At 38.0% G+C, this 27,315-nt stretch overlaps 1 protein-coding gene across 4 annotated transcripts in view; it reads left to right on the forward strand.

Annotated features, from left to right (window-relative positions):
• VPS13B (vacuolar protein sorting 13 homolog B) overlaps positions 1–27,315 on the forward strand; it is a 429,427-nt gene that overhangs the window by 383,324 nt on the left and 18,788 nt on the right. For all 4 annotated transcript variants that reach the window (XM_053998051.1, XM_053998068.1, XM_053998077.1 and 1 more), the window contains 14 exons: positions 8,746–8,901; positions 10,209–10,472; positions 10,623–10,706; positions 10,876–11,051; positions 11,532–11,702; positions 12,359–12,560; positions 13,553–13,741; positions 14,180–14,326; positions 15,535–15,809; positions 17,348–17,475; positions 18,069–18,268; positions 20,776–20,894; positions 22,050–22,864; positions 27,054–27,230. In XM_053998051.1, coding sequence (XP_053854026.1) covers positions 8,746–8,901; positions 10,209–10,472; positions 10,623–10,706; positions 10,876–11,051; positions 11,532–11,702; positions 12,359–12,560; positions 13,553–13,741; positions 14,180–14,326; positions 15,535–15,809; positions 17,348–17,475; positions 18,069–18,268; positions 20,776–20,894; positions 22,050–22,864; positions 27,054–27,230 — 3,103 coding nt within the window. The remainder of the gene's footprint in view (positions 1–8,745; positions 8,902–10,208; positions 10,473–10,622; positions 10,707–10,875; positions 11,052–11,531; positions 11,703–12,358; positions 12,561–13,552; positions 13,742–14,179; positions 14,327–15,534; positions 15,810–17,347; positions 17,476–18,068; positions 18,269–20,775; positions 20,895–22,049; positions 22,865–27,053; positions 27,231–27,315) is intronic.

The following is a 27,315-nucleotide window of genomic DNA, read 5'->3' on the forward strand; positions in this document are numbered from 1 at the left end:
GTTTATGAAACAGCAAACCCATTTTCTTTTCTTAGTATAAACCCAGCTCCTGCTGAGTAGGAAACTACAGAGCTGTGCCACCCCATTTGCTGAGCAGTAGTCCTGCCCTGAAAAATTAGGAGGATGCTAGGAGGAATGTAGTGAATGGGAGTTCCTAACTCCTCTAGAGCCCTAGGAAATACCAGTCTTAGCATGTGAGAAAGACAGCAAATTTTGAATTGTAATTCTAAACAGGAGTTGTGCCCACTTTCACTGCTGACAAGTTTCAAGTTACACTGGGAGGCAGAGATGGCAAATTTACTGTGGTTTTCATTCCCATGTCAGCTGATGGATATGCAAAACTACTGAATTTTACATGAATGTGGTAATCTGTGCAAAGCAAAATCTGCCAGAGTAAACAATTGCAGTTGACACTGAAGTCAGGGCGTAAGTTAAGAGGAAGCCAAGCTCATAAAGGACCATGTTAGCTGAGCAACAGAGGAGCTGTTATAAAAAGTGTGTGCTGGTGTAATAGTGACAGAGAGAGGCCTTTGGAGACTTTGAGACTCTGGAGTACTGTATGTCCCCTTCCATGTTTTAAAAAAGACACATTTTCTCATACCCGCGAAACGCCTGTGATGCCCCATCCCACAAGCAAGCAAACCAAGTGGTGACTGTGCTCTGTGCAGCTGGGCACATGTCAGAGTGTGGGACAAGATCCCCACTCATCAGGTGAGATAGGATTACAATTGTTGTAATTCCCCTTGGTTGTGTGAGGGAGAAAGAAAGCTAGCTAAGTGTAACCTATAACTCATAACCAATTATGACTTGTATTTGTAGCAACCACCCAAAATTACATTTAAACCTTTTCATAAATACATGGACGAAGAAAGAAATACTTAAAGTAATGTAAATAAACCCAGAACTAAGTAATGCTTTTCTCTTAAAAAATTCTTACATTCATTTTCTGGTTACTTACATAAAATTACTCAGTTGTGAGAATCCTCATTTTAGATAGATCTACGAAAGGTGTAGTTCTGAGTATGGTGTATATTCAGTAATGGTTCAAACTGGAAGGAGTTTTAAAAATTAAGATTATCTCAAGCAAGTGAAAAGTTGAAGAATTAAAACAACAACTCATTACTGATACTTTCTCTTAGCTGCAACTGAACTGCTAAAAACCACCATCAGAATGCATGGCATATAGACATCTAACACCTGTAAAACTTAAACTGTGCTTTCAGTCACAGACTTGAGCAGTGCAAAACATTCCATTTTCAAGGCTGCTATGTAAGTTTCTTATGAAATGAAAAACAAAAGTGCAGGATGAAAAGTGCAAAAGTCCATCAGAAAATCAAATCACACATAAGGGAGTGGGTGAGGTGACAGTAGGAGCTTCAGATTCATTTTTCATATGTTCATTCTTCAGCTAACAGTTGGTGATGTCAAAGGGTTTCCCCATTCCATTTTGCTCTGATCAGATTTAGATTCACTGAAGAACTGGGCTGATAAAAAAATCAGGAGTGTCATGATGGATTCCTATGTCCCAGGAGATGGCAAAGCTCACTGCTGACTCCTGACTCAGCCACACTGCTGGCCAGCAGGCTCTTCTAGTTGGGAGGTTCTACTTCCCTTGTCCCAGCCTTTGGAATAATTTCAGCATGATTTCTGCTCTCTTAACACTCTTAAACAACCATGTCTTGCTGGGAAATTTAGAGATTAAAAAAACAGCACTGAGGTAATTTCAATGAAACTATATGGGAGCACAGGCTTTCTACACACAGTTGAGATAGAAACAAATTTTCTTTACAAAGGTCTTGTAAAGAGAGAACCTTGGCATTCCCCTATAAGCCTGTTCATTTGTTTATTGCCAATATGAGTGCATTGTAAATAGAGCATTCAGAATGGCAGTTCATCTAACCAGTACAATCCCTTGTCATTTTAAACCATACAAAAAAAGTTTGTTTAAATATTATTACAAATGTTGTCGTGTACATTTTTTTAATGATTAATACAAATCCTTGAAATGAAAACAGCAACTCAATCAAGACATCAGGCTGTCCCTGTTATACTATGGCACTTTCCTAATTGTTTCCATGCAAAACTATCTAGCAGCTTGTTATCCAAAGGTCAGAATAATGCCCAAGCAAGGACAAACCCTCTGAGTGTCATATTCATGGAATGCTAGATGACTTCATAGTTATGAAATTATTTCATTTCTCATGATAATTCCTGACTTGCCAAGTTAGTGAATTTTAAGAACTCTGAGAGCAGATTGTAAGATAAATGTGAAATAATCCATACTTCTGGAGTCAGGGACTTCCCTCCAGGCATTAGTTCATATTTGACTTACTTGACTTACTCTTGGGGATAAAATGAGTTAGGACAAGGTCTTAGATACCACATTCTCTTACTGGGAAAGAAAACCAACTTGCACAACTTTGGCTGGCTCATGTTTCTTGTTACACAGGCACTAAGAAGCAGCGGTTGCCATGAAATACTTTATTTAACCTCTGCAAAATGTTTTTTTAGTATGGCAAGGCAGTTCAGTTAAATGAAAATAAATAGTTTTAAAAGGATTGTATTTCTTCTACATTCACATCAATAAAGTTCTCCATTTTTCTTTTGCTAATTAAGAATAGAGGTGCGGTAATTGCCCATTTAAATAATTTAACACAATTATATATATACACACCTAAAATATATATTTTAGCAGATAGTTTTATAATGCTTTATTTGCATTTAGAATTAATTTTATTATTAATCAAACTATAGGCTAAAATTTTAAAAATTTCAACTTTTTTATGTTACGAAAACAGCTATAGCACACCAAGGATTTGGATTTATCAGCTCTTGATGGTGTCCCTCCAACTGTTTGGCTTAACTTAAAGCTCCTTGCTTCCTTCATTTTTTCCCTGCCTGGATCCTTTACATTTCAGGGAACCTAACCTTTCCCTTTTAACTTTCATTCTGATTCCTGCAAGTCTCGCTAGTTTGGCTAATATTTCAGCAATAAGTCTGAGGTCTGATGCTCACTCATCTACACCACTCTGTCCCCGCCCCCACATTTTCCTCAGATTTCACGAGGTTTTGGCCCCCCTTAGGGATAAGACACCCCCAACTGTATAGTCCCTTTCAGAGGTGGGGTAGGTCCAAAACTGATGGTATTTGAGGCTTTAAGCAATTCTATCTAAAGCTGCCAGATTTTGTGAGTGCCTTCTGCAGATTTTAATGAAAGTTAGAGGTCTGTTAGATATCATTAAAAGGGAAGAGAAGATACATCATTCTGTGCTCTACAGACAACACTGGCTCCTACATTATTATTGGATCAAGTCTGCACTCCTTATCTTGATCTTCACATTGTTTTGCGGGATGGGCCCCAGTTACATCAAAAGTCATGTTTGTCTCCAAGACCAGCTGTGTTTTTTAGATGAACTGGAGCATATGATACATAGGGTGAAACTCTGAAGTTAGAAGAGATCAGATCTTCCCAGTAATTTACTCAGAGTTAAGGAATTCTGTCTTGCAAGACAGTAGGCAATTGGAGGGTCTCACTAGGGACCATGGCAAATGTAAAAACCAGATATCCACGTGAGAGTCCCCTGAATGTATTCTGCAGAGATTGCTTATGAACAGACAGCAGAAATTGTCTATAACGTGCTAGTTATTACTGGTTGTTTTCCCCACACTCAAACTTCAGCAGAGTCCTCTGAGGAAGCACAGAGTGATGGATTTAAGTTCATTTGTGTGTTTTCTTTGCAAAACATAATGTTGCACAGTAGAAGTTTTTAGAAAGTAGCAGTTCTCAAACCCTCTGTAGTCTCCTTCCAAGGTTACAGTAACAGTTGCACATTTTCACTTTTCATCATCTTTAACTTGAAGCAGCAGATATAACAGATAAAAAATCAGTTGCTATGTTGAATTGGGCAATGATTCAATGTGAATGTGGGTATTAATAAAATATATTATTTTCTTATCAAATTAAGTAAATATGCCTGAAACAGTGTCATTTTATTGCTACTTACATAGAATTTGAGGGAAAATACACCTATCACTTTTCTGATCATACATTTACAAAGTCTTGAGTAGATATTAGTACTGGTTAGTACATTTTTAGTACCTTCACTGGAACACATTTGAAATTTTTCTTATTTTAAATAGTGTGTCTGTGAACACAAATTCTAAATTTTATAAACATACTTTTTAAAGGCTACTGTAATTTTACAAATAGTGAATTTGCTAAGAACCTCCTCCTCGTTCTACCAAAAAAAAAGACTGAAGCCAAATTTTGATTCCTGTTGCAGCAGGATCACAGTTCATCGTCATTTACTTCCAAGTTGCAGTTCTTTCAGATACTGGGTTATATAATGTGTAAAATTATATGCAATACTCTGGGTTCAAATTTAGAAGCTGTAACTTATTGGGATATTTTCCCATTTTACTGTTTAGGAGTGTTACAGCTTCTCTGAACAATTTCTTGTACTTCACATAATCCTTCCCAGGTCATTAGGAACAGCATCAGGCAAAAAAGGCTGTATGCTATTTTATACTGTTCACATAGTGAGAAGAGTACTGTTGCTTTTTTGGGGGGGTCCTGCATTCCAAATCAATGCTTATACTATATTACATGTAATTGACTTTCTAGGTAATATCTGGACAGATAAGGATTAATATTATCCATGAACATTTATAATTTGGTTACTGTTCCTAAACCAAAAGACTCTTTTGCAGCGTGTAGGATGAGTTTGTACCTGCGAGGTTCAGGTCTGCTTTGCAGGTAATGTTGAGATTCACAACATCTCCAGGAGCCTCCAGGATCAGAGTTTATCTGCCAAGTGTGACTTTTTTTTCTACTAGCCAGCATGGGGGTGATAGAAATCCTTACCTTTTTCCATGCTCTGTATTGGCTTTCTGTCCTACAAGGGCTGATGGCATAGAACTGGCCAGATCTACCAGGTCACTTGAGAAAATGAAGCCAAAGTGAAGTTCAAGCTGTTTTGGTGGCCACTGTGGCTGATAATGGGCAGAATAAATAAATAAATAAATATTTAATTCACTGTTTTTCCAAATACTAACTGGTTTTATTGTTGTGGATCCTAATCCTGTCAAGAGCCACCTTGTATTGTGAAAACACAGTAAAAAATACAAATCAAGCTTCTCCTTTAATTTTTCAATTAAAAATTTCTTTAGGTTCAAGTCTTAGAATTCAGCTCCCATCTCCAGAGCTACATTTCCTCCATGCTGCTTCATTATCACAGTTTTTATTTTACTGTCTTCTAGCTTCTAAAATAGCAACTGCTCCCACACCATTTACCAGGTCCTCACTTGATTCTTCACAAATTCTCGGAGTTCATAGCAATTACCCTTGTTCCCCCCCAAAAAACGTTTTCTAGTTTCACTTGGAAGACAAATACAATCTAAAGAATCTTGGTGAAACCAAGTTAAATCTGGTGAATCTACAAGAAAAGTAGAAATCAAATTTGCATCACTAAGCATTTTGCAGGCTCAAGCTTTAAATTACTTATACAGCTGGAAATTGAAGCCTTTTCTGGACAGGCTAAATTCTTAGTCTCACTTTTAATCCCCCATTTTAGTCCTCATGCTTTGTCATATGACACACAGCTTTATTTACTCAGATCATATCCTTCACTCACACATCTAGCTGAAAATCTAAGTAAATTTTGAGGAGCATATAGAAACATTCTGTGAAGAGGCATGATAAAGATATTCTTTATTTTAAAGATAAAGCTTTTCTAGCCATTTGCTCCAGAGCAGCTTCATGTTAATCTGCCTCCCTTGAAGTAATTTCTCAAAACAGAAATCCATAATGGCTAAGAATTACAAATCCAAACCCCAGCCAAGTCTAGTCAAAACAAAACTCTCAGGGTTATCTGCTGGTATATTTCCCCAACATATTTCCCCAACATATTTACATGAATGAGTGGCTATCTTCACATACACAATAGATAGTCTGTTTAAATTCTCGCTAAAGCTACAAATTTTTGCTTATCAATGGATTGTATTTCTTAGAATGCTTCGAAGTCCATTTTTTTGTACCTTAATGCAATGAATTCTCTTTTCTCCTAATATATGTCCCATACCTAGCTATATTCGTTGAACTTTTTTGAACTGTGTGTCTAATAAATTCTTAGAATTAGCATAAAGCTTGATCAATGAAAGAGTTAACGACAATTATTGCAAATCTTTAGTATCAGGTCACTTTGCAGCCTGTTTGGTCACAGCAAGGTGCAAATAACACCAAGGTTCTGGGTTCAATCCCTGTATGGGCCATTCACTTAAGAGCTGGACTTGATGATCCTTGTGAGTCCCTTCCAATTTAGAAAATTTTGTGAATCTGTAAATCCATTTTCTGCTAAAATGATGCTAATGTCTAATTGCTTAGTTCTCTAAAATCACTGCCACTTTTATTTCCTGCTGTATATTTCTGCGTCATTTGCTGATTATTTCCAGCAATCTTTTCCAGAAATCTCACATTTAAATAATCATTCAGAGGTCTTTTTTTTGTTTTCATGGAATGCAATTTCTTGGCTCAAAAGTAAACTTATACAGTACTCAATTCTTATACTGTTAGGTCATTAATACAAATATATTAGATATCATTAAAGTAAATTATGAAGTCCATATCCTTAGTGCTTACCAGTATGCAAATTGTGTGTTTGTAAAATAGCAAAATACCAATAGATGATAATAGACCTTCTTTATTTTTCTTTCTGAATCTTGAAGTTAAATGCAGACTCATCACTACACAGAAAATTAGTAAGGCAGCATTTGGGAGCTAATGACTGCTCAGGGAAAGCTGACAGCATGTTCCTTGGGAACATTCAACTCATGAGCAAAACTGTTTACACAGGGTGGGAGACATCCTAGTGTTGTAGCTACATGTAATTACTAATTGTCAATTATGGCATTTACATGACATCTATCTCTGGAGGACACAGTATTTTGTGGGCCTGATCGCTGAGACTGACCACTTAAGTACCTTTTCTCATTATTTGGCTGTCATTTCCAGCTACCATTCTCTCCAAAGTAAACAGTTTTCGTGTTTTCCTAATTTTCATATGTGATGAGATTTATTCCCAGCTGCCTCTGTGAGAAACTGAACAGATTCCAGCCACTGCAATTGGATTTTTTTTTTGTTGTTTTCTTTTTCCTTTTCTTTAACTAATGCTTCAGAATCAAAGTGACATGTTTATTTATGAGTTTGGCTATCCTAGTGTACAGCCTCCCTCAACATACCCTTGAATATAAAGCTGTGTCCACACGTGTGCACATCCAACTGCCTGTCCTTGCACACACGGGCACATATCAGCCTTTGTGCTTCCAGCATAAAACTCATTTGAATCTGAATGCAGCAGTCATCACTCTTGCAAATTCAAAAGCCACCCACTGAATGGATGTTATTGTTCTGTGTGTAACTTGTGCTGCGGATACCACAAATTGCAAACAGGCTACTGAGTTGTAATATCTTTGAAAGTTATTGCTGTGGTTGTTTCTTAAAACAATGAAGGAAACCCCAACATCCAGTCCTTCACTAAGTCCAACTGACCAGACCCATGGTGAATGCTATCTCTTTCTGGAAACAAATCATGGAAGAACACAGTATTTACAAGTTTCAGTTTTTGCTAGTGTAAATAATCAATCTTTGGGCCTGATCCTGTTCTCAATTACTTAAATTAATTAATGACAGATGTCCAAAATCAGAGTGAAATTCAACCCTCAAGAGAGAACTCCCACAAGGCCTTCATATGACTGTTTTAAAGAACTTAAGTGATGCTTAGGCTCTGTGCTGGCCCTCTGCAAAGAATAAATTTTACCCAGAATGCTTATTGCTTTGATCCCTTATATATAACTCACATCCTTAAGTTTGCACAGCCACAAAAGATCCATAGAGAGCTAAATAGCCAGATCTTCAGCTGGTGTAAATTTATGTAACTTCATTGACCTACATGGAACAGTACCAATTTTCACTACTCTGGCTTAAAGAATCTCCATGGGACAGAGGTAAGTGCGTATGGTGGGTAAATGGATGAAAGGCTCTTCAAATGATGAAAGACTATATTGCTCTGGAAGTGATTTAAGTTAAACTGGAAAAAAGCCACTCCTTTTCCGGAATAAATCACATAGGGAGTATAATTACGCAGTTAAATCTCTTCTCATGCAGTCAAGCTTGAGCTTACCACCACATTTGTGTAAGAAATGAAATGTTTCCCATCTCTCAGCAATATACCACATTCTGCATTTAACAGACACATATATGCAAGCTATACAAGTCCTTCTTTATTTTTGAAGGGAAGAGTATTTGGAATTTTCTGTCTTATTCTGAAGGCAAAAAATCTGGCATGGACCTATGTTCTGTATCACCTTGCTGGTAATAGAATGGGCTTCTAGAACAATTTCAAAGGCAGTGAAGAAAATCTCTTATTTCCTGTTTTATGCTCTCTAGTCTACTTGCCCTTTTTTTTTTGTGAACAGTTGTGTGCCTGGATGTTAAACATACTGTTAAAGCAGGTAATTTATAGAAATGCTTGGTTCAGAGCCATTTTATGGTATATATGTTGCTTCTTCTGATTGTGTCTGAAATCACAGAATTACATACTGAATGGATCATTCAGACAACTGGTGCTTAGCATTGTTGAGATTTCAAACCAAGAATATTTCTCTGTCATGGGAATTTATATCCTACTGCAAGGCACTTTTTTTTTCCTGGTTATGTGTTGAAGTAGTAATTTCTTTCTTTCTTTCCAGCTGTTACACATCTGTATTGAAGGCTGGGGAAACTGGCGGTGGTCTGAGCCATTCAGTGTGGACAATACAGGGACCTTTATTCGCACCATTCAGTACAAGGGGCGGACAGCATCACTTATTATCAAGGTTCAGCAGCTCAGTGGAGTGCAGAAGCAAGTAAGGATTTGATCCAGTTAGGAAAAAATAACACGAGTAATTTAAACTGTTGCCTATTCGTGAATTTGTTATTTATTCTTTCCTACTGGGATCTGCAAAAAACAAGTATAGAAGTCTTTTGGGGCTAATTTGTGGAACTTTTACAACCTTTTTCTTCTCCTTGGTGTCGATCTTAGCATTTAAAAGCTCAGTTACCAACATGTATTTTATGTGCTCCTGTAAACATCCCTTTGCATGGTTCTTAAGTTCTGACAGTGCTAAATTACATCATCTCTTACATGTTTTAAGCTCTTGAGAAACAATTTTTTCTCTTAAGTTTTTTTTAAGAAACTATTCATAATATATTCTGGGTAGTAATTCAGGGCTACATATTTTTTTAAGTGAAAGAATTACCAAATTAACATTTGAAAATCAGCTGCTGTGCAATAACTTTCCCTTTACTATCTTTGTAAAGAGATGTGTAATAACACTGCAGCTGTTCTGCCTGCATTGGCAGAAGCCAGAGCATGTGGTGGACAGAACATGCTCAGCTCTTGGATGTGGCAGGGCTGTACTGCACAACAAAAGTACAGCTGACCAGACAGGAGCAGTGCCTGCTGAGATTTCACGTGGTGGGCTGTAGCTGTGGTGTGTGCCCCCATTCATGAAAAAAGAAATTATGATGGTTGTACAGGGGGGATACACGTGGAGTGGTGTTCCCTAGTACAGCTTGGAAAAAGTCAGATACATCTCTACGGTAAACAATTCATGCATGATGGACAGCAACAACGCCAAGTCTAATCTGGTCATTTTCTAGGTGTGTGCACTTAAATACAGAAACCCATCACAGCCATTTAATGAAATTATAAGCTTTAAAATGGGAGACATACTGTGAAAGCTCTGGATCATTGGCTTGTGATGGGAATGTGAGGTATCCGCAGAAACCTTTCTGAAGTACATCCCTGTGACTGCTCAGAAATGTCTCAGCATTCAGAGATCATCACAGAACTCTTAAAATCCAAACCAGATCTGTCAGCCATGGGTAGTTCTGCTGAGTTCAGTGGGAAGGAAAGTGGATAGGTTACATGTTTCTTTCAAGCGTGGATACAGCCTTAGCAATATTTCAAGCATTTTAATGCCTAGATTTCTATGAAATTGGACATACATTTGGCCAATAACAATAATGTTTTACCAGTCACTGCCCTCAGCAGTGCTTGGGGAAACCTAAAGCAGGGAGATTATTCTTCTACAGGTTTTCACTCTCTAATTCAATTTTGACTTTTTTTCACAACTGTTTACATAAGAGCTGTATTTTTTGTGTGTTTTAGATCCTAATCTGTGGAAGACAGACAGTCTGTAGTTACCTTTCTGAAAGTATTGAACTGAAAGTGGTTCAACATTACATTAGTCAAGATGGACAGGCTGTTGTTAAAGAACACATCAACTGCCTTGCAGCCAAGCAGAAATTGCCTTCATATATCCTAGAAAACAATGAGCTCACTGAGTTGAGTGTGAAATCTACAGGAGATGAAGACTGGTCCCAAGATGTATGTCTAAGTTCTAAACACACAGAACACAGCACTGTCATTCAGGTATGACGAGAAATGGGTATATGGAATAGAGAATTAAAAATATCTGAGAGAACTGAGTACTTTGCATTTAGACTTCTGGTTGATATAATGAAGTACTGAATGTTATCATCCTGAATAATGTTAGTGTAATGCTGATCTTTCTACAAACAGGTACCATCTTCAAAGAGTTCAATTACATATGTGTGGTGCACAGTTTTGACTTTAGAGCCCAATTCGCATGTGCAACAGCGATTAGTAAGTACATTTAATGTCTCTGAAATCTAAATGTTCATGCCTTATATGTCATATAATAAATTAAGGTCAGAATGACCCACTGTAAAGATTTATCAATAGTTTGTTTTAACAGTTGTAATACTGAAATAAAGTTGGCTTTAAATTGGTGTATTTTTTTTTCTTTTTATAGATTGTTTTCAGCCCTCTTTTCATTGTAAGGAGCCATCTTCCAGACCCTATTATCTTACATGTCGAGAAAAGAAGCCTGGGACTGAATGAAACACAAGTGATTCCAGGGAAAGGACAAGAGAAAGCACTGCAAAATATAGAACCTGATCTTACACACCACCTAACTTTTCAAGCCAGGTAAAATACTCATTTTCCTTGAAAATGGTTCATTTGTATGGAAAAGAAAGAAAAATTTACACTTCAACTTCTTCTGCATTTTTTTTCTGAAAGTATGCCATGCCCAGAGGGGATATGAAAGAACAGGCATATGTAGCTGAAATTATATTGGAGGAAATATTAAATTTGGTATAACTATCCTAAGCACACTGGCATTTGTTTAATTAAGCAGTCCATATTCTTGTGTTTTAAACAATAAATTCCTGAATTATCTTGAAATGTTTTTTTGAGAATACTGAAGAGTTTTTAGGGTCATTACAGTGTCATAACAAATCCATGCATGTCAGTAAATTCTCAGGAACTTGTTGGACATTGATTCATCCCCGATTACCATGAGAGTGTTCTTGCTTCAGAGTCCACTTGGGAAGCCTCATTAGAGAACATGTTAATGCTAATGCTTGCTTTTGTTGTGTAAGTGACTGAGTCTGTTTTCAATGACAGAGAAGAAGATGATCCATCAGAGTGTGCAGTCCCTATCTCAACCACTCTGATTAAACAGATAATGACAAAATCCCATCCAGGTGGCAACGTCAGCCAAGTGCTCTCCGAGTTCTATGGCATTGCTAGTCCTCCCCAGCCTGCATGGCCTTATAATAGGAAGGATTCAGACAGGTAATTCCTTGCTAAACCTTCTTCATGACTGTTGCATTGCCTTTCCAAATAAACTGAAACCACATTCTGGAAGACTATATGTGATGAACATTGAATATATTTTCAGCAGTTACATAATTCCTGCATGTAAACTGCAGAAGCTGTGGCAGGTGGGGAAAAAAAATTAGGTCAGCCTCAGGGCTGCCCTTGTTTACACTGAGAAGATTGCATCAGTATGGATTTTTTAAAAATGGAACCATTTTTTTGTGAATGCACTTTCTTTACTGCAGCTCTAGAGGCTGTTGTTTATTCAGCTGCTGTTTGTTTCAGTAGAGAAACAGGGAGTTGCTGTAGAAGTAGTTGCTGGGGAAACAAAAAGGAAATGTGATTTGATGAGTACAAAAGTCACAGGTTTAGCTCTGAAGGACAGTGGTAACTTTGTTAAGGCATTTATTAATTTAGGTTGAGCTTGTGGAGTTAAAAATATGCCTTTATAGCCTACATCTATCTAGATCTTCCTGACAGCACCTCAGTGTGTTCCAGAATGATAAGGTAAGAAGAGAAGTTTTTCCATCTCACAAACAGAAAAGACTTTTAAATTTCTGAAAATGACACCTTAGCATTTGTAATCATGAATTCATTATTCCTTTAAGTTTTTGCTTATTTGTTTTTGACAGCAATGAACAGCTCTCCCAGTGGGATAGTCCAATGCGGGTAAAGCTGTCAATGTGGAAACCGTGTGTTAGAACTCTGCTGATTGAACTCCTGCCCTGGGCTCTACTTATCAATCAGTCCAAGTGGGACCTCTGGCTGTTTGAAGGAGAGAAGATTCTTCTTCAAGTACCTAGTGGGAAAGTAATTATACCTCCCAACTTTGAGGTAACTTTGCCATTCATATGAGTAGGCACAGTTCTGCTAAACACACTGATTCTGAAGAATGGTTGTTACTCCAGATGATTCCCACTTTCCAGTTACTGTGTCTGTTTGTCTGTTAGTCATATGATGAGGACTAGCAATAACAATAGGAATTCACCACACTGACTGAGTCACCAAGTGGGTAGCACAGCATATTTGATAGCAATGTTTGAAAAACAACATCCTAAAGATGCACAGTTAAAAATTGTCTGCAAAAAAACTGTAGGAAGAAGGCTTTTATTCTGTCAGCAGCCTTTTCACCTTCCTCTCAGTTCAACCAAAGAATCTGCAACATGGGTGTAAGGTAGCAGCCCACAAAAATTGCTATGAAGGCCAAGTAAAGACTTTGTGTCAACGTGTCACTTGAGAAATTGTTGACCACAGTAGCAAAATCGACAGCCTGAAAAGAATATTTGGTTTGAGAGCGCTTTATGTAATATTATTTCATAGCTTTTAATAGCTTACCAGGAAAAGTTGATAATGACACAGAATGAATTACAATAGAGGAAGATTTTATTTAGAATGCCTGCCTTCCTTAATTCAGTGTAACAGGTCTTCCCATATATCTTGGCCATGCACATTATTTTTTATCATAAATCTGATATTCTTTAGTTTCTAAATAATTAAGGTGATTTGACACAGCAGCTCGTTAATTCCAGTTGAACAATCTGATACTTCCTGTTTATTCTGTCATCTTTTTCCCCCCATGTATGTCTGTTAATAAACAAAAGGTCTGCCTAGTAACACATCTCAGTGTAGACTATGGCCTTGATCCCCTGTGAGGATCAGTTCCCTATCCACCTTGTGGTTTCATCTATCCTTGTACCACATAGAAAGAATCAGAGGGAGACAGGCAGGAAATTATATTCACTGCCTACTGGAAACTGCATTTTGAACTGTAGTAGAAATGTATCGAATTGTGAACAGTTGATGATCAGTCATTTTTTCACTTGCAGGAAGCTTTTCAGGTTGGAATATACTGGGCTAATACTAATACTGTGCACAAATCAGTGGCAATTAAACTGGTTCATAATGTGACCTCCCCAAAATGGAAGGATGCCGATAATGGGGAAGTAGTAACGTTGGATGAAGAAGGTTTTGTTGAAGCTGAAATTAAACTTGGTGCTTTTCCAGGTCATCAAAAGGTTAGAAGAAAATTATAATGATTTGTAACTTTATCATGTAAAAACAAAGTCATATAGCAGATAAAACAATCAAATGTATGCAGTGTGAAAGCTTCTCCCTAATTATGTTAATATATGTCCAACATAAAGAGAGTATAAACAATGTATGAAATATAATTTAAAGAATTAGATTGCCAAAAACATACTGTGCAACCCATAAAGATAATACAATATCTCCTGGAAAAAGAATTAATGAATTTTCAATCTTGTTTGGATAACATTGACAGATGCAACTTCAAAAGTACATGATGTGACTCCAGTTACAAAGTGCATGAATATAGAGAGGATTTCTTTGATTAGAAAGCGAGCAGCACTTCTATTCCTGCATTTCACTGCCTTTTGTGGTTTTGTGTGACTTCATCACAATTTTAATTTCATAACAATTTCATTATCTTACAGTTGTGTGAATTCTGCATTTCTTCCATGGTTCGACAAGGTATACAAATTCTACAGATAGAAGATAAGACAACAATAATCAATGATACATCATATCAAATCTATTATAGGCCGCAGCTTTTTATTTCCAAATCCCACTCAGGAGAAGAGGTAAAGCACTGTAGTTACTGGTTTTGTTTGTCACCTGTGGGATATGGTTGTTTATATCTGTAGCTGTATTTAGATGAGCTGCATATAGCAGAGGTTGGAACAGAAATCTTTTGACATAATAATCATAAAGTAATTTATATCATTTAGACTACTGAATCCTGGGTAAATTCAACTCCAGTAATTAACTGTGTTCAGAAATCTGTGCAAGCAGCAAATTCTTGCACATTGCAGAATTAGTTCTGCCTGCTCTCCATCTGTTCAGGCACTAATGGCCATTTCTGTAAAATAGGCAGCATAATCCGTAGTAGCTGTTGAAAATGTTCTCAGAATTTTTACTGAGTTTGCATGTAAAGAGGTATATTGGCCTGGCAGACTGAAAACTTTTTGTTATCCTTTTGGGATAATTCCAGTTATCTGAGCAAAGCTGCAGTACTAGAGATGTGCCCAAAGTTTATGTATTTCATAGACTGCATCAAATTGTGAATATCAGTTTTCTAATAATCTCACAGAATATTTAAGGACTAGCTTGCAGGAACCAAAATGTATGCATTTTAATCAACCATTTATACATATGTATTGAAGATTACATTTATAGTAAAATATGTGGAAAGAATTCTTAGGGTCCAACTTAATAGAAGAGTTGGCAGATGAACACATTTTTAAAGTTCCTGTTTCTGTATTGTTTTCCTTCTGCCTTAGTTTTCTTCACATCAGTATCTACAGTTGTGCATCACACATTTTGTGGCAGTCTAAATATAGGGAGTTGGGAGAATGTTGAGGCTAAAATCTATTCTTATTTTTGTAACCCTAAATGGATTTTGTTCACACAGTTGTATTACAGGAATGTAACTTGATTTTGCTTGAGTTATGTTGTGCTACTGAGAGCTGACTGTAGATCACAGAATTAGAGAATCACAGAAAGGCTTGGGTTAAAAGGGACCTTAAAGATCATCTAGTTCCAAACCCCTCAGCGTGGGCAGAGACATGTTCCACTGGAGCCGGTTGCTCAGGACCCCCAGATAGCTGTGCTACAAACCTGTACCTGAAGGCAGAACTTGGCCAAATAGCCTTTAATGCAATGCACTTAGTGCAACCTTTAGTTACTTGTGGTCATTGGCTACTTGAGAGCGTTCTGTGCAAAATCAACATGAATAAACCTCCTTTGAGGAGGCAGCACGCCGTGCTACCACCATCTTTTTCATTTCCAGGACTTCCACTGCCCCGACAGTGCGGTGTTCAGCATCGGCCCGGCCGGGGCAGGCTGCCGTGGGGCGCTGAGCACCGTGCCCTGCTGGGACCTGCAGTGGGAGCCGGATGCCTCGGCGGCAGGGGCATCTCTCGGGGCCAGGCGCCTGGTGCTGAGCTTCAGCAGCGCCGGGAGCCGCGAGCTGTGGAGCCTCCCGGCCATCGTCAGCGCGGAGCTGGCCAGGCAGAGCGTGGCGGTGCCCACGGGCACGCGTGCCGAAAGTGGATTCTGCACCAGGTACTGGGCACTGGGCGCTCACCAACAGCGAACCTGGCTTGTTGCTGTCAAGCCTCAGCCAGTCAGAAACCATAAGAGAGTAATGCAAAAGTCAAAGTAATGCATGCCCCCCATATGAAAAGACAAGTCTTACTTTAATTTAAAAATTGCTATCTTCTGATGGTTTTGATGCCTTTATTGTGAATGGTTTAGTGATATGACCATGTACAAGTTGTACACTTTTTAGAACATATGGCCTGCTATTTTTTTCTGTGAATGCAAATAAGAGCATGAAAAGCTTATATTGGGAAATTAAGGTGTTTTTTAATTTGTGAACAACAATTTAAGAGTTCAAGACAGTGTGTAATAGCACAATACAAAAATTCAGGTTTTGTTTATAGAAGGTAGACATATATTTTTGTAAGCATAATAAGAGGATAAAGAAGAAAAGACAAAAGGGATGAAACTACGTTGAGATTACAGCAAAGAAAAACTTCAAGTTTTAAAGCTTGAGCTGTGCAGTTGTGCATTCTATTTACAAAGTTATGGAACCAACTAGTTAAAAATAGCAGTCCAGTGACTTGCCAGATGAGCAGCTTCATTTCTTGAACCTGATATCTGAATCTATTTGTGCTTATACTGGTACAAACAAGAAACAATCTGCTGAAATTAGAGAAGCTACATTGGTATATATGTGATCTTTCTCTTGCCTGAAGTGCTTGATACTATTCAAACCCTCACACAGTTCCTCTGCAGTGTCCAAGAGGTGTAATTTTGGAGACTAAAGATTCTCACACAGACTTCAGATTTTAAAAAAATTTAATGGAAACAATAAGGGAAGGATTCCTTATCATTCTGCCACAGGCATAGAGAATCCCATGTTCCTAATCAGATTTTCAGACTTTTGATTTTTTTTAAATCACCATGAGGTTAAGGGTTTTTAGCAATAGCCAATAAATTTGCTCAAGAGAAAAAAGAAAAGAATGTATGTTTATGCATGAAGATATTTTATGTCGCTAATGAGTAGAACTAAATTCATTTAATCTCATTTTGGAAACCGATGTAGTGATGATCCATAACATTAACATTTAAAAGAGCAATAATAGCATTGTGGATCATTCCAGGGGAGCAGTCAGTTAGATTTGCATATTTGTTCAAATACCTTTCATGTGTACCAGAGAAGTATCCATGAAAATTCTTCTGGAAAATTTTAAAGATTTATGTTGGAAATTTGGGCCTACAATCTCATGTTTTTAATTTAATATAAATCTGTGCTGGCTAGGGCTCTCATCTTGTAGACACACATGTTCAGTTTAACTCATGAGTATGCTCCATGAAGCAATTTCTTTTCTCATGTTTTTTAGGCTATTTCCACGTGTTCTTCTGTTGAAGTGGAGATGTGTACTTACCTAAATGTAGACAAATATCTATGGACTTGGAACTTGATAATAAAGCATCTTACAGATGTTAGTTTTGCACATTTTTAATTGGTCAGGGTAATAATATGTAAAGATTTCATGCAAAACAGGCATAATCCAATATATCTGCTTCTGTTTTAGAGCTATAGCACTGACTTATCAAGAGCATCTTGGCGTGACATACCTAACACTTACAGAAGATCCTAGTCCTCGTATAATTATCCACAATAGGTGCTCCATTCCATTGCTTGTAAAAGAGAATTTCAAAGGTAGGTACTATGCAATAATTAGAAACAGTGCACCATTGTAGTATAACTTATTTTACTGTATTTCCAGTCCAAAATTGAGTTCAGTGGGTGTTTTGGTTATAGCAAGAACTTCATGCCCTCATGAAGGTCTGTCTCAAAGTGAGAGACTCTGGAAGCTGTTGGAGCTAATTGTGAGGTCAGGAGTATGAACTTAAATATTTGTCTCTGGGCCTTTGGGTCTCCCTGGTTCCAGCTATCAAGGTGACCCAGCTGTAGAAAATCCATAAGGCAGTGGAGTTTTGCTGACATCAGTTCAATCCCATGGAACATATCTATTTTCTCAGATTTGCAAATGTAACAAAACATATTGTCAAAAATCTAGTTACAGTAAGTTAATGTAATGATCAGCAGAATATTATTTCTGTAAAACTATGAAATAGAAAGAGAAAAGGAAAAAACCCAAACATATAATATTCTAAGTAATAGAAAAGCAATATTTTTATTTATTCAGAATATTTCAGACAGAAACTTTCTCATTTGTGCAAGCATAGATGAGTTTTGATTTCGTACAGGTTTTAGAAGGCTCTGATCTTGTATATTTTATAACATTTCAGATACACCCAAGTTTGAAGTTTACTGTAGAAAGATTCCAGCTGAATGTTCGGTTCACCATGAACTTTACCATCAAATCTCCAGCTATCCAGACTGCAAAACAAGAGATTTATTGCCCAGTATTCTCCTGAAAGTGGTGTCATCTGATGCATCTGTAAATGAATGGAGTGATGTTGTGGACATCAACAACCAAGGAACACAAGTAAATCATTAAAAATTACTTCCTAATTCACACCATAAATGGTCTCTGACCTGCACAGTGCATTGTTCCTCTGCAATAAGTGTATCCTTTCTGTTGGTTTAAGGGGTTTTATTTAACTCCTGGGAACACTCCTGTCTAACTAAGCCCCTTCCTGTAGAAGTTTTAGAACACAGACTGTCTTCTTTACTGTCTCTTTTTGAAAATAGCTAGATTGAACATAGAGGCTTTATAACACTGATTTTTTTCACTTTTTAATCAACATGGTGTTGCCTGGAAAAATCAGTCTTGAAAATTTATGGGCTCTGTAAGTAAAGAATACCACAGGATCCAGGAAAATTTGGTGACTTAATTATCACAGGATAATTATCTTAATATCTTGTATGAATCATCACGGTGATTCTCCCTCTGTGTCTTTACAGAAGCTACTCATGTCTTTCTAAAACAAAACAACCCCTCCCTTTTCTTTCCTTCCGTTATTTTTCTCTGGGTCTTGAGGTAAATGAAAGCTTCCTTGACTGGAGTAATTCTTTTTGATGGGAATTTTTTCCATCTTTGAAGTCATTAGTTTACATGGAATCAACATAAACTGCTTGGCTCTTTGAAAGAAATACTAGTTTCAGATGTTTTCCCTGGGCACGAATCACAAAATGCTCTTGATTATTGAGTGTTATGTTATATAGTAAGTAGTTCAGTTCCATTCAGCAAGCCAGTCAAGCAATGCAAGGTTTCGAATTTCAGTCATTAATGTTATGCCAGACCAGGGTTCTTTATAAGTATCTGGCTCCTAGAAGGAATTAGATGCTAAGACAACATTTGGGGATCATTGTCTACTTGAACAGCTCTCCAAAAAAGCATAGCCTTCTGTTATTGAGGTTTTAGGATGTACATGTTGAAAATTTTCCCAGGATTTCTAAATCTGTCTTTCCCTTTGAAAACTATGAATATAAGTGAATAAGGAATATACTAATAGTGTCACATACGATTCAGTTCAGGTTGTGAAATAACTGGGATTTAAAGGATCTTAGGTAATTTGTATTTCTTCTATGTAGTCACAGATAGGTACTTCTTTTTCTATTAGAAAGTAAATTTAAAATTACTTAAAACTAATACCTTAATAAATATTGAAGTATTTATCATCAGAATCACCTGAAATTAGAATTTAAAATGACGAATCTTCAAGATCAGTGGAAGTTTATTTAGAATAATTGTAGTTTTGAAAATTCTGTACATGTCCTTTTTTCTCCAGTTCCATGCAGGATTGTGAATCTCTTCCAGACAAGCAAAGGATTAAAACTGACATGTCAAAATTAGAAACTCTCCTATATGTAATTGTGAGAAGAATAAGAAATTTGATTAATGAAATTTAATTATCTGTACAAGGTTATTATGAATAGCTTGATCAGTTTAAGTGCTGATCCTACTAAACTTCCAATTGTTTTTGCTTCTGTGACTTCTTAACAGCAGTAAAGATTCTTCAAGACAAGTAGCTGTTTATTTAACCTGTGCTAGCCCAGTATCTTGGTGTTATTTCTCAAGTTTGCATTCTATTATATTATAGCTTCTGTCATTGCAATCTAGTAAATAATTGTGCCGATAGTAACCTTACAAGAAAAGAGAAGCGAGCTTGCTCTAACAAGGACTGCTGTGAATTTTCCAAACCTTTAAAAGATCTTAGTCTTTTATATTCTGGAGAAACACAAAACTTGCATGGAAATATTGCAGAATTAAGCTCCAAAAGCAGTACATCACTTCTCTAAGTAGGAGATTCCTAAAGACAACTTGTCCAGAATGAAAGTTTGTACACCTGTAAGCAAGACACAAGCCTGTTGTCAATTTCCCATTTTTCCTGCCTTTTTAGTTGTTTTATGCTTTCAAATAGATTTTTGCCATTTTCTCGTGCTGGCACCTTGCCTGTGAAGGTGTTCTCACAAATCTGTTGAAATGGCTTAATAATGTGTTAGGTCTCAAGTTGTTAATGCAAGTTTTCATGGATCCAAAATGTTACTTACTTTTCAGTCTTCATGATGCTATCAGCCATTCATCCACCCAGCTCTGACCTAGGGCATAGCAACATAATGTTAGTTTAGGGTTTGTTTTCTAGAGAAGAAAGTGGGATTTTTTAGAGCTCCAGGAAAATGCCTTTCTGCTTGATCCAAAATCACAAAATAAAATTTCCTCTTTATTCTTCTCTTATAAACTCCACCCTCCCCAACACATCTTGCTTTTTTTCTGGAGAAGTTTTATTAAATTGTTATACAATTATTAAAATGTATTCACTTATGCAGTTGAATGATGAGATGCAAATTTCATCTCCCTAAATAACTGAAATACTTAAAGTATCTGAGCAGTTATTTTCTGACTCACTGAAATCTGACTTTTTTCCTGAATAGTATACTGATTTGAGTAAAAGATCTCAACCAGAAGTCATTAATAACATTAATTTAATTTATGACATTAAAAATAGTGATTTTGGTTACATTCCATGTGTTTTTAACCCTCTTCTTTAGATTGTGTTCTTAACTGGCTTTGGCTGTGTTTATGTGGACATCACCCATCACTGTGGAACAGTAGTCATAACCTTGGCCCCAGAAGGAAGAGCAGGACCTGTTGGTATCAACCTCAACAGGTACATAAAGCACATAAAAGATGATTAAAAGCATGGCTGGGAGCTCAGTCAGCTTTCTAAGTGTTAACTGACTTAGAAACTTTAACTTAACTGTTTGTTTTGTTTAATACTGCTGCATGCTCTGTAGCATATGCTTAGACCATATGGCTTTGTATATAACAGTTAAAAAGGACAATCTAACATCAAAAGTCATGTCACTTTAGGGTAAACATTAGATGACTGGTACAAAAAGAGGACCTGAGTTGTTAATTTTTTTTAAAAAATACATTTTCCATAGTAATTAATTTTGAGTGCGTTCATCAGTTTAAAATGTATTTAGCCAGCTCCTGCTATCTGTAATCCTACAAGCTCCCAAAGATTTAATATGCAAGAGCTGTAGAAATAGCCTTACAATTAGTAATTAACCATGCTTGATTATAACACCCTTCTTTAGAAGATTTCCCCACTTCCATAATACACCACAATCTGGTCCTCAGCTTCATTCAAGTGCAATTATAATACTACTTCTTTCTAAGCTGCAGAATGCTTGGCCCCCAGCAATCCTATTACAACTAGAGTGGAATTTGTTGTTCTGTTTTTGTTTGCATTGTAATTAAGTATTAATCCCCAAGCAACTGGTCATCAGCAGTACCTAAAAGTCCATTTGCTAGTTAAACTTGGCAATGGGCAGTTTCCATTGCAGGGGGGAGGTCCTCAATGCCATCAGTTTAAAAATACTGCAGTGGCTTCATTGGAGGGCACTCGCTGCATGTGATGTGAAATGATTATCTGTAATAGTAACCTTCAGTGAAACATCTGAGGCTGCACATGAAGCGTCAGAAAATTGTATCTGTGGTGTGTTTTAATAAGTGTTTCTGTGAAAGGTAATAGGGAATTACTGTGCGGATAGAGATATTCCTGTCCAAACTATCCTGTTGATTGATAAAAAACACAACCCTGGTATAGATGTGTACTGTCCCATTTCTTAGAAGACCTCCTGGGTGGTTCTCCTGTGGTGATCAAGGTTGCCAAATCCCAGTAACATTAGCAGGACTTGCACAGTGAGTTTCCCACGTATTATAGAGAATGCTTCTCTTGATAGCTCTTTGAACAAGCAAGATGTCAGGTGAGCTCAAAAGACAGGAAGTAATAAAACTTTTTTTCCCTCCTGTCTAGAAGTCAAGAGCAGACCCTCTCACTGAAAATGTTCGTCAGTCAGTTGAGTCTTGCTGCATTTGATGATATTACAAACCACAAAGTGTCATCTGAACTCCTGCGTCTCACAGCAGATAATGTTTTCCTCCACATGGCCCCAGCCACCAGCTCCCTGTCACAGGAGTTCCAGCAGGATTCTGTGGAAGGCCTCCCACAGTTTCATAGTCTCCAAGTGTATTGTGAAGACTTGCAACTGGACAATCAATTGTACAGCAAATCCAATTTCCATTTTGCAGTCCTGCTGTGCCAAGAAGAGAAAAATGAAACCGCGCAGTGGTCAAGAATGAACAATCTCATTGTTTGTAACAAAGATTTGGAAAGCTATAAGGAAAACTGCTTTATAAAACTCTGTATTGCTTTTTCCGAGGAAGAGAATTTCATGTTTCACATGAATGACCTCAGCTTTGAGCTCAAACCAGCTAGGCTGTATGTGGAAGACACCTTTGTCTACTACATTAAGACTTTGTTTGATACATATCTTCCAGAAAACAAAACTGCTTGTAAATCCATGAATGCTTCAGATACTACCCTGATAGTGCCTGAACAAGTGAGAGAGCATGCAAGAGCTTTAGTCAAGCCAGTGAAGCTAAGAAGATTAAAAATACAACCTGTTAATCTCCTTGTCAGTATTCATGCTTCATTGAAACTGTATATAGCCTCAGATCACACCCCTCTCTCCTTCTCTGTGTTTGAGCGAGGACCCATCTTCACCACAGCCAGGCAACTTGTCCATGCCTTGGCCATGCATTACGCTGCTGGAGCACTTTTCAGAGCAGGTCAGTACTTTTCCTTAACAAGCAACAATTTCATTGGGTACCAGGATTCTGTGACTGTCACTCAAGATGAATACCCTAGATGTTAGCAGTACAATTTTTGTTCTCCTTAGACACTGTTTGCTAATGATACTTTTGGACACCCTTCAGGTCCTGTCATACAACAGAAGGGAGATAAAATAGCTGAGCAGACACCAGTGAAGATTTGCGATGTTGTGCTAAACATTAGCCAGCCACCTGAAGGCTTTAGCCACTTGAAACCCTGAACACAGCATAAAAATGTGTTCTAGCTGGCTTAGGTTTTGTCATTTTATATTATAGCACTAGTCAGAATCAACCCACATTCCTTACATAAACTCCCCAAAACAGTGTTTAATCAAATTATTCAGCATGTTGCTCTGCGTTCAGAAGTAAATTATAGGCCTGAATGCCGTTTTGTTGTTAAAACTCCTTTTGGCTGCAGTTTATGATTAGGAATCTGTCTTTCTTCATACAGCCTTCGATCTAAACTGGCACACAGATGTTTGTTGTTCTTTGATCCAAGAACTATGAAGTTTGCTGTTAGTAACTTTTTCCTATATAGGATCAATAGCAAGCAATTAGTCCTTTTAAGTTATCAGGTACATTTTGTTTTCCATAAATACTAATGTAGAAATAATGAAATCTGATCTCTGATGTGTCTTGGTGCAGCACAGAATTCGTGCCTGAAACAGAAGGAAGCTCCTCCATGAGCACACACAAGTAACATAGTGCACACTGAAATAGGGGATTTATTTTCCTGCAATACTAATAGTTAGATTTTCTGAGATCCTAATGCTTCCATTTGGACTGGAAGCATAGCTGCAACCTGACTTCTGTGCACACTTCCCAAAGCTGTACATGTGTATTTCATCTGTTTATAGATGCTGATATTCTGTTTCACTGTGTGCTTACCTGACTTGCCCTACTGACTGTGACAACAGTGTGCACAGTTGTGCACCAGAACAGTGTACCAGTTCATTATTTTCTTGCAATATTATGCTTGCAAAATTTGCAGGTTTTTCTTTTTGCTACCTGTTTGGATTTGTTTTGTAGTTGAATCTCATAGTACAGAAGGGCATACCTAGTTGCTTGGCAATTAAGAGTGAAGCTGTAGCCAAATATGGTCCACAGTGTAAATGCTTCTCCCCCATCACTTGCTCTGGGATCAATGATGTACCTGAAATCAGATTTAAGTATTAAGAACTAAGATTTGCTATTTACTGAGGTGGAACTTATCTTCAGGACAATACATATGCATATATACTTAACTCCCACTAAAAGTACTAAAACTAAAATGTATTGTTTGAAAGGTGTCACCATGATTAAAATGGTGAAGTATACTGATTAATGTTTGCTTTAGCAAAGAAAATGGTTTATATTGAAGACTTTGTGACACTTGTCAAAAAAGCTGACTGTGTCAACAAAGTAAAAAAGGAAGGGAAAAAATCAAGCAAAAGCTTTATGTGATCTGCAAACCCTGAGGTTTTTTTCTCACCATTAGCACAGTTGGTCTCTTATGGGAGAGGACCTTGTGCTCCTGCATTTTAACTACTCTAATCTGGAATATGGGCTGTTTGACCCCCTTCTGCTCACCACTGTCTCATATATAAATCATTGGTAGCATCTGCACAGACAACCTGCCCATACCTTATACTCAGGGATATACACTATTTTGCCACAAAGCTTGCTGAAGGAGGTGCATCAGGTTGCCCTATGTGTTGCAAAGGAGTGGTCAGAATCCATTAAAGCCATGGATGGGGCTGGAGAGCTCTGTTCAAATGTACTGATTAGCATTGCTTATCTCAAATCAACCAAACCTGCAATGGAAATCTCCTTTTCTAATTAAGTTGTCCCCTATATAAAAGTGAATAGAATTCTATTCAAAAATATCACTGGTACCACATCTAACCTTATAATTGCCTTTAAAGAAAATTCAGTGTCTCTCTGCTAATACAGTCATATTTATTTCATGTCAGTGGATATAATTACTATGCATAAGTGGGAAGTGGTAACCTGATATGACACTGTATTTCTGCAACGTAAAATGCCACACAGAACTTGTGAATTGAGGGGTTGTTCCTGGTTCCTCATTCTCCTATTCCTGACTTACTCCCAGACCTTCTTCCTTGAGTTGGGTGATCCAAGCTGGCAGTGAGGAGCCATTGGGTTTGCTCTGAGCATTGGCCAAAGAGGGTCACCCATGCTGCGGGTTGTACATTATTCCCATACGCTCTCCAAGGGTAAGCATGGTCCATCCAGAGCTTCCCAAACCTGACAGGCAGGGACAGATTACAACAAACCATCCCTGGCATGCCAGGCAAGCCCACAGTTTTGTGTTTAACCATTTTCATTCCTGGTTTTTATCTGTTTTACATTCCTGAAATGCTGGCTGGCCCAGCAGGCAAGTGGAGTTGGAGTCCCCCATGTCCCAGGGGGGTGGTGCCTGCTGGGGATATTGCAGGGCACCAGGGCACTAAGCTGCAGTGTCCTGTAGCCACTTGCCATCACACCACCATATAGGACAAGGAATGTCAAGAATATTTAGGGGGGAAAAAAGGCTCTAAGGAATTATTGCAATAATATTGATCAGAAGAAGCAGAAAGAACATCTCTCCCATCTGTACACACCTTCCCCACCCCTCCAGCTTTTCAGCACTTCACACAGTGGCGAAGAAAATCTATTAAAAATCCTGCAGTGAGAGAATTGCAGGCCCAACCTAGAGTTCTGGCTTCCCCTGGTCCTGGCAGGAAAGGACTGCCAGGGACGCTCCTTTCGAGGATAGCGGGGCCACAATGTGTGTTGCTGCTCTGTTCATTGCGTTGCACGTAGCACTTAGGTTTTGTTTTTGTAGTCCATCCCACCCTCTCTCTTATGTCCACTCTGGTTCCCACTTTTCATATTACAAGTACTGGTGTTCTTAACCTGCCAGAACTGAAATGTGGGACAGATTCAACAAGGATAATGGATTTTCCGGGAGCTTAGAATGATAGTATAAGATTAACTCATTTCATATGAGTAACATTTTCTCTTCTGTTCAGTTTCATGATTCAGCCTTCCACAGGAATGACTGGGAGGGGTTAAAAGAAAACAAGCAAAGCATCTGGATAGCAGGAGTTTCCAATGATGAGATGAGAATGAGGAGGGCAGAGCACAGATCAAGGGCCCTCATGGGAGAGCTGGAGGCTAGTCTGTCCATCCTTCAGTCTCCTGGACCTGTCACACCTTGTGTGCTCTGACAGTGCCAGCTGAAATTCGTGGTACCAGGGCTCAAAGACCAAACAGTTCCTGTTTCACATTTATTGCCATTTCTGAATTGCTCTCTCTGGGCTGCCAAAAAAAGAGTTATGCAGCACTGCTTCCCTAATAAATCTGCTGCCTACCAGCCTGAGAAAGACAAGACCTGCAAATAGCTTTCCAGCAACAGATTGCTGCGTGCTCAGCCATCCAGCAAGCTGCTGGCAACCCTGCATTTATATAGGAAACCAGATCTGCAGATACTTCTCCTGGGATATGCATAAGGAATACTCCCCTATGAGTAACCTAATCAGCATGTAGATGTCATTGCTGTTTACACAACTGTACTGAGCAGAAGACATTTGTCTGGCTTTCACTGCACTCTGAAAGAAAATGATCAGCTTAGAAGGGTTGGGGTGGATTTAAAATAACTTCTTAAGCACTTGTCAAAAATCTGCATCCCTTTTCCTAACACTCCATCAAGCAATTGACCTGCACACTCCCGTAAAGCAGTACATTGTATCAGTGTAAACTCCCTGTCACAATTCTATCACATAAGGATGTGAAATCACAGCGCTGCCTTATAGTGTCTAAAACCAACCCAACCATCTGAGCCTGCAGTCCCATTCCTCTGTAGCTGTGAGGCTCTCGCATCCGCCTCCCTCACACACTTTTAGCAGAAATACGGGAAGCTCCTGGAAGGAAGTAATTCTAAAGCTATTTGTGAGTTTGCCAAAAGGATTTCTTTGATTTACGAAGTATGAAAGATTGCCATTTCTGAATTCATAGTGGATGAGTTATTTCCTGTGTTTTGCTCAAAGGAAGTTCATAATGCAATGAATTCTAGTGTGAAAAAGATAATTAAGGAATAACCTTTTCACAACTGCTGCTTCTGCAGTTTTTGCAGCTGTAACATGTGTCTTGTTTCTCCACACAGGCTGGGTTGTTGGATCGTTGGAAATTCTTGGAAGCCCAGCTAGTCTGGTGAGAAGCATAGGGAATGGCATAGCTGATTTCTTTAGGCTCCCCTATGAAGGGCTGACCAGAGGCCCAGGAGCATTTGTCAGTGGAGTTTCCAGAGGAACAACATCATTTGTAAAACACATTTCCAAAGGTAGAGCTTTCACTTTATTACTCCAACTACTGCTTTGTTGTCATGCATTGTTAAAGTTTTAAGCAATAAAATCTTCAGTCTCCTG

Source organism: Vidua macroura, chromosome 1, assembly GCF_024509145.1.
Source record: "Vidua macroura isolate BioBank_ID:100142 chromosome 1, ASM2450914v1, whole genome shotgun sequence".
NCBI classification, from domain to species: domain Eukaryota; kingdom Metazoa; phylum Chordata; class Aves; order Passeriformes; family Viduidae; genus Vidua; species Vidua macroura.